The 8638-nt window shown below is 38.1% G+C and overlaps 1 protein-coding gene across 3 annotated transcripts in view; it reads left to right on the forward strand.

Annotated features, from left to right (window-relative positions):
• Positions 1 to 8638, forward strand: part of Tafa1 (TAFA chemokine like family member 1) — a 644605-nt gene that overhangs the window by 487058 nt on the left and 148909 nt on the right. For 2 of the 3 annotated variants that reach the window (XM_008827132.2, XM_017796624.1), the window contains exon 3: positions 245 to 385. In XM_008827132.2, the coding sequence (XP_008825354.1) occupies positions 245 to 385 (141 nt within the window). The remainder of the gene's footprint in view (positions 1 to 244; positions 386 to 8638) is intronic. The other variant, XM_008827133.1, reaches the window with a different exon arrangement.

An 8638-nucleotide genomic window follows, 5' to 3' on the forward strand; every position in this document is an offset into this window, starting at 1 on the left:
AAGATGACCATTATTCCCTGGTTTATTCATTGGTATTCTCTTCTGTGTTGGGTATAACACTGCAATACCTGTCTTCTCTAAGGCTATTCTGATCACGGAAAAGAGTTCCTTATTCATTATATTTCCTGAAAACACTTTCTATAATTTCTATCACTGTCTACAAATCCTGTGCATGTATTCCCTTAGGCCTCAATGGCCCCTGGGTTAGATCTAATCAATGTCCTTTTTCTTTCTGTCTTGCCAGAAGGAGGGACCTGTGAAGTGATCGCAGCCCATAGATGTTGTAACAAGAACCGCATAGAGGAGCGGTCGCAAACAGTGAAGTGTTCCTGTCTACCTGGAAAAGTGGCCGGAACAACAAGAAATCGACCTTCCTGTGTGGATGGTAAGTAACAGGATTTAGTGCTCTCTGGGTTTTCATTCAGGTATTCACTACATACATGTGTTTTCTTGTTTAAACTAACTGTGGTTTTGGACCATGGAAAGGATATATCTAAAGTGTTATAAACATGGGAAGGGTATATCTAAAGTGTTATAAAGTTAAATGCCTGAACTCAGTACAGGTTTTAAATTTTTATTTCTCTGGTGCTACGTTTGAATTTCCACTCCAAAACTCATGCTGACAATGGGCTGCCATTGTGCTGGCTTGGGAACCTAGGGCCTTTGGGTAGTGACTGAGTCATGAGGGCTCCCCCAACTTGAGTGAGGTTAATGCTATTTGAAAGGGTCAGTTCAGGCCCCTCTTGTGTCCCCCCCATTCTGTCTCCCACTATGTGGTAGGTAGCAAGAAAGACTCTCACCAGATGCTTGTGCCTTGGTCTTATGCATCCCAACCTCTAGAATTGTGGGGAATTGATTATTATAAATTACTCAGTCACTAGTTTTCTTTTATAATAATATATATGATTTTGTATATTTCATATATACAATATATATATAAAGATGTCTGGCTTTAGAAATAGATTTTTTGCTGTTTTTTAATTATTTTTATTTTATATGTATGAGTATATTGCCTGCATTGTAAGAGAGTGCACCAGTGTTGTGCAAACCATGGAGGTCAGAAGAAGGCTTTGGATTCCTGTGAAACTGGAGTTAAGCATGGTTCGCAGCCGCCATGTGGGTGCTGGGAATTGAACCCAGGTCCTCTGCAAGAGCAGTCAGTGCTCTTAACTCCTGAGTCATCTCTCCAGGCTCAGAGGTAGATATTTTTTAAGGAAAATTAAGGTCAAGGAATTTTTAGATGAATAAATTTGGGAATTCAACTCATCTGGAAAATAACTTTTCATTGATGCTGTATAGAATTATGATAGTGTTAGTTATAGTAAAGTTAACAGTATCTAAAATTCAATCAAAAGATATTTAATGAACACTTATGATCTACCAGGTAGAAATCTAGGTGCTTTGGATATATGCATAAATGGATGGAATTGTCTTGAGCACTACAATGGGTAGTTGTAGTATAGATCAAGAACTCAACTTAGCTGGGAGATACTGCCTCAAAGTCCCTCATGTAGTTGCAATTGTGTTCTAAACTGTTGCCTGATGCTAGAGAATGGCTTCAGAATGGGGTGCTTACATAGCTGTTGGCAAGTGACTTCTGTTCTTTGCCATGTGGACTTCTCCTTTGGAGCTTGGTGCCTTTACAACATGGCAGTGGCCATTCCCCAGAGGAAGTACAAGAAAACCACATACAAGTCACAATGTGGTTTATATCAATCCTTAGAACTTACACTTTGTTATCTCAATCCTATCCTATTGGCTGCACCAGTCTGCCCTTTTCAGTGTAGAGGTGGATTTCTAGAGCTTGAAAATCAACAGAAACATAACATCAGAGGTCATGCTGAGACTAGCTATCACAAGAAGGCGTGTTTCCCTCCCATTGTGAGCATAGAGAAACAGGCTAAGAACAGCAGAATAGCTCCATTGATCCCAGTTGGTAAATCATCTTTTGGTTGACTTTCAAGCCCAGCGTAACAGATTTTAATGCCAAGTCTTGCCTGCTACCTTTAAGATAATTTTAAACACTACTACCAAGATCATAGTTCACTCCTTCATCTCTGTGTTTATCATAATTTAAAGGTATAGGCATGATTTTCTCTTCTAATTCTTCACTGAGGGAATTAAGACTCAGAAATTATTCAGTTACACAGTCACAAAGCAGGATTGAGGACTTCCTTCTCTTTTTAAAATATTTTATTCATTATAGTTTTATTTTATGTGTATGAGTGTTACGCCTGCATGTAGGTAAGTGAGCCTGTATCATGCAATGCCCACGGAGGACAGAAGAGGCTGTTGGATCCCCTGGAACTGGAGTAACAGACAGTTTTTAGATGCCATGTGGGTGCAGGGATTCAAACCCGGGTCCTCTGCAAGAACAGTCAGTGTTCTTAACCGCTGAGCCATCTCTCCAGTCCCCAAGAACTTCCATCTCTTAAGAGTCACTCTTTCTCTATACATTCAGGAAAAGGACATATTCTAGATTAGATTATGTTATGTATTTTCATTATGAATCAGTGGGTGGTCAGAGAAGTAACTGCAGGAAATTCTTTAGGCAGTTGCTGTCCATTTTCTTTATTCGATTTCTGATTTCTGCTTGCCTCACTCCCTTCTGTATCGTCTAGTTCCCTCTTCAAGCATGTGCATGTATACTCTCTTGTAAATTAGAAACAGATGAAATGTGCCACTCTGCTCCCACTTGGCATATTAATAAAGTGTCAGGACCCAAGAATATTTGACCCAGATATTGTAATGTAAATACATTTTCTAAGACAACAGAGTTTGATGGGTCCAACTTGAGCCAGCAAGTCAACGTTCACCAGGTAAACAGGTGAGCCTTTATCTGGTCAACCACATCTATAGGGACAAACTCACAGGGAGAGTACAGCTGTTCTTCTGTTCCGTTAAAAAGCCATGTTTGGGAATATACTGTGCTAAGTGGCTCTCCACTGGAGCAGTTTCTCCCAGGAGTCATTTGGTAATATCTGGAGACATTTTTATTCTAAGCATTTGTCAAACTAGGGGATTGCTACTGTTGCTGGTATCTTGTAGGTAGAGGCCAAGGGATGCTCCTGAGCATCCTATAATGCACCAACCCATTCCCCCTCACAAAGCCGTATCCAAGGTTGAGAAACTTGTACTGCACGTATTTCCTTGTTCTATATCACAGTGAATACCATGAGATGCCACTAATTAGGGCAAGGCAGGAAGCTAGATTATTAACGTAATATTGGTCTCTTAAACGAGGAAGCTCTTGATCCAAGAAGGCAAGGAGCATCACACAACATAAAGTTAGGATGGTTTCTCATGTTCTTAGACAAAGAAAGCATTGAAGCTGTTACCCATAAATTTCCATCCTGCTTCTAGTCCATTTTTTTCTCTAATGATCTAGAATGTCACTGCCTTCAGAGTTTGGATGTATGACACAAAGAACAGTATCCTGACTGCACTGACAGAGGGGAGAAGGCATTTGGCCCTGATTTTTTTGTGGGATATTAAACCATACCACAGCAATATTTTACTCTCAGAACAAGTTTATCTCATATTGAAAACTCTTTACCTGTTAGTATCATTGTTGTAAACAAAAGAACTATCATCTCTGTCTTCCATGCAAAAACCAATAAAAGGTATTCTTTAATCTGATGCTGAATATTTATATTTAAATAGCATTCCATTCCTCTACAGTCCTCAAATCTATTGGCATGTATGGGCAAGCCTACACATTGCCATAATCAAAATTGGTTTTGTGACCTAACACACTATATGCAAAATAAATATGAAGCAATAATCTCAATGTAGTTACTGGAATATGGGACTGAGAAACGATGCCTGAGTAGACTTCCAACTTTACCTGTTACCAATAGAATGACCTTAGACAAGGCAGGTCTGCTTTCTAACTAGTGTTTCTTCATCTCTAAAGTGGGAATAAGAAGAATTTCTGCTTCCTAAGGTTGCTGTAAGGTAATAAAGGCACATGTATGATGTGCTTTACACACTGGCTCCCCTCAAGTGCTCACTCAATTGTGGACTCTATTTCTTATCTTACTACTAAGTATAGATAATGCTTAGAGAACAATGTTATTTTAAAAACTTTTACATCTTATTAATTCATCACGGTGGCATCTTGGCCCAATGTTTTCTTGGAGTTACTTCCAACTAGTTATCCTAGATATCACTAATGCTAATAATTAATCTTCAAGAGTTTAAGATCATTATAGGAATTTTTAGTTATAGATATATAATATTCATAAATTAAAATCACCCATAATATCATTACCCAGAGATAATATTTGCTCCGTATGATTTCCTTATATTCTGAGCCCAGCACTGAAAGGCAAAAGTAATTGGAGATGTTTTGCTAAACTGAAAAGCTGTAATATTGATTGATGGATGGCTTGTCTCACTTAATATATGATAAATATTTCCCGAGATAGTGCATACTCTTCCAAAAATTGTTGTTGATAGCTACATAGGATTCTCAGTGGTAAATACACTTCCGTTTGACTGTCCTCTCTACTTTGACACATTTACCATCTTTCTTGCATTCCCTGACTCTGTTCCTTAAGAATAAATAGACACGAGCATCTCTCTATGGCAATAGTTGCCAATGCCTATGCGCATACTCACCTTTGTCCTGAACATGCTCTGTCTTAACAGTGCAGTTTCCATGGTAAATAGTATGACTATTGCTACTTCCTTTCTAGGTCAGTTGTCACCTACTTGTTTTCAAAAGCAAACAAGTAATTGTGACATTAAAAGAAGTATATAGTGAGCTAGAGAGATGGCTCCGTGGTTAAGAGCACAGGCTACTCTTGCAGAGGACCCGAATTTGATTCCCAACTGCATATGGTGGCTAACCACCCTCTGTAGCTCCAGTTCCAGGGGAATCTGATAACCTCTCCTGACCTCCTTGGGCATTACACAACACAGGTTGCACTTACATACATGCAGGCAACACATCCATACACACAAAATAATAGTAAACAAAATATTTTTAAAAAGAAACATATAGTATATTACTTTTAGATGCAAAATATGATATCAAATTATTTGAAATGAGACAGAAATTTGAGAGTAGAATCTTAGTAATGTATTCAAAGCATATTATATATTTAGAGAAATTTTTAATGAGTGTTTACTTTTAAAATGTTATCCTATTATGTGATAAATGAAATGCCTAAACATACATACATTCATCAAATTATGGAATAACCATTCATAAATACTTACAAAAGCACTGTTCCCTTGTGCCTGAACTAGCATGCTTATGAAGGAGCATTGTATTATATTTTAACTATGAGTGAATTCTATAATTCAAGTAAGGCTAGGACCTTTATTAATATCTTTGGATGAAACAAACTAAAAATATAACTTACTGCTTCTAGTTTTTCCAAGTGTTTCTCAGGGGCTAAAAGTTAAAATCAAATACAGATCCACAAACATGAGGATAGAAACATGATAAACACAAGAAGCCTATCTGTCATTTAAGGGAACAATTTTTCCAAACAAGCGCTATACAAATAATAATAATAACAATAACTACCAGGAGTCTTCTGAAGTTATGGTCTATGATTTTAATTATCCACAGTGGCCTACAATAGTGTCAGTCTCAAAAGTTTGAAAATAATGGAATATGATGGCAGTCATGCAATATGAGTAAAACGCTGATTCCTCTTTTTAAGACTTAGCATGTGCCTGCCATTCTTCAAGTGCCGTGAGCCTGTTGTTTCCTTAGCTCTAAGCCCAGTCCTGTAAGATGTGCCCTTCTGTCATTTCTATTATTTCATCAGGAAAGAGGCACAGAGATTTGGTGAGTGGTTCAAAATCATGCAACCAGAACAGGTAGGCACAGAAGTTACACCCAGGCTACCCAGAAGCCCCAGTTTACCAAATATAGCTAAGCCATTATCTGGAATCTGCACACATTGATTTCCAAAGGCTTGCTTGTAGGATGCAGAACATCTAGGTGAACAGGGAAGGCAGTCAAGCCACATTTTGTTTATAGAAACATATACTTTGAGCAATACCTGCCTCTTCTCATTTGATATCATAGAGATGGTTGGTTCTGCCTTCCAAGGTCATTGTTATAGAGTGGGTAGAACTGAACATTATAGTTTCATAGAATGACTTATCGTTTAAGGCATGACAGCAGTGGGGACAGAGGGAAAGGACTGAAGCATCTGTTTTATAGTAAAATTTTCAGAGTTTTCTCCATTTAGGATTTATTGTCAGGTAATTTATATCTTTTTAACTTGGGCAAACGGGAAAGTTCATCTACTGGTCAGTAGGAAAGGTTTTAATGCAGTTGTAGATATGAGACTCATTCTCAATTAGCAAAATTTTTCTCAATAACTTCACAAGTATTTCTTCTCATTCAGTGGAAATATAACTTTTAATGACTCATATTCCTAGCAATTTAATGACTCATATTCCTGTGATTTTTGTTGAAGTTTTGTGTCTCTTACACTGTGTGTAAGAACCAGGCAGTGGCACAGAGGCTAGTTTCTACCAAAGATCTTTGTAATCATCACAAAACTGAAAATCCTAGGGCCTTTTAAAGCTCTTCCTTAACACAATGAAAAAGTCATCAAATTCCTAGTCATTTATTGTAACACACACAGCCCATAATAAATCGGGACATTTTGATACTGGCTAATCACAAACCTAAAAGAAAAGAAAAAATACATGAAAGAGCAGCACACAAAGACTCAGACACACTGACAGAGGAGGAGACAGGTAGATATGAGAAGTCACACAGAGAGGGACATGGGAAGGAAAGTTAGTGACAGAGAACAGTAGGTCCATAGCCGATAGACTGAGCACTGGTACACATCTCTTCATAAAATTGCTTGATTCATTAGAACTGGTCATATCCTGTGAAAAAAGCAAGATAAAATTGTCTTGACACCGTTGACATGGACTATCTTATTCCCTGAAAGAATTATGGTGGCGGTGGTGAGAATAGCCCTCGGTAGGCTTTTAAAACTTAATATCCTATTAAAGATTCTGAAAAAAATCTGAAGTAGTTTAATGAAGTTGCAGTACTTATCAGGTGTTGTTTTTCTACTGGAGAACTTTGTGTTATGGGCTCTCACAAAGACTCTGTGCTACATGGTACAGACTTTGGACCATGATGTTACAGACTCTATAGTTGCACTTGAGTTTTCCTATGTGCAAAGCTAAGAGTTTTTCCTAACGCAGGCTGACCAAACACTATACAGCTGATATTAGTAGTTATATTCTAACATCTCCCTGCCCTGTCAGGCTTATGTGTATTTGGAAATTATCTAGAGACCTTTTGTAACAAATGCAACATTTTAAAGGTGCTTGTTTTATTTACAAATGCTAAGCATTCCACTGATGGAGAAAATGACCTATTTTGGTTTCTGCACTGTTACATCTGTCATCCATATACCATGAGGTACCGTGAGGCAGAGCTGCTGTGATGGACAGGGATGCTCTTCTCTCCAAATTCTCTAGTTAAAAGTTGCCTGATTCTTGGAAAGCCAACTTGAGCTTGCTTAAAAGGCAAAATGCGGAGCTCAACTTGCTTCATCAGAAAGCAGAACTTCTGGACTACTGTTTCCAGCTCCATCCATTTACCTGTAAATTTTATAATTTTGTTTCTTAATAGCTGAATAAATTTCCATTGTGTGTATGCACCACACCTTCAGTTTCTACTCATTAGTTGATGGACATCTAGATTGTTTCCAATTTCTGGCTATTATGAACATGGATGGACAGGTATTTCCATAGTACGGTATAGACTCTTGCCAGAGAAGCTTCCTTATGCAGTAGAGGGTGATTAACACAGAAACCCACAACTATCCAACACATAAAGAAGAAGAAAATAAGAACTTTTGCCTCCCAAGGCTTAGGGACATTGAAGAAGAGAGGATGGAAAAGCCATAGGTGTGGATGTCTTTCCAGACAGCTGGTCAGTTTCTCATATGACCTCACAGCAATGATGACAGCAAGCACAACTGCCACATAAGCTCAAACCAGACAAAATCTAGCATAGATGTGGGGAAACGGGTAAAAAAAATCCCTACCTTGAGGAGCTATTGGCAACTCTGATGACTGTTGGGAGGGGGAGAAATTATCTGTTTCAAGGATGTGACTTTTAGAGGTTAACCCGACTCCAGTGGATGAACTCAGACTGCGAGACATTTGGGGACACAACTTAGACTCGATTGGCTGTGTGTGAGTGTGTGTGTGTGTGTGTGTGTGTGTGTGTGTGTGTGTGTACAATAAGGAATTGGCTCATGTGATTATGGAGAATCAAATCCAAAGATCCATAGACAGCAAGTTGGAGAACAAGGAGAGGACCACATGGTCCTTAGACCAAGACCTCACTAATATGCAAATTATTTTTAATTTTCTTTTAGTATCAAGTAATAAACAGACTGATATAAACAGAAGTGTGTACACATTCTGTTATAAACATACATCAAAATAACACACTCTATCCCACATATTATACAATTACCATTTCCAATCAGAAGTATTCAAAACAACTTATGTAGACAGAGCAAAAGTGGAGCAAACATCAAATTCCCTTTCTTTTCTCTTTTGCCACCAACCCTCTCATAATCTAATTATCAGAAGGAACCATTGTTGAATACCTATACACCCTTATAGA

The sequence above is a fragment of the Nannospalax galili genome, unplaced genomic scaffold (assembly GCF_000622305.1).
Source record: "Nannospalax galili isolate Female #2095 unplaced genomic scaffold, S.galili_v1.0 scaffold1051, whole genome shotgun sequence".
Taxonomy (NCBI): Eukaryota; Metazoa; Chordata; class Mammalia; order Rodentia; family Spalacidae; genus Nannospalax; species Nannospalax galili.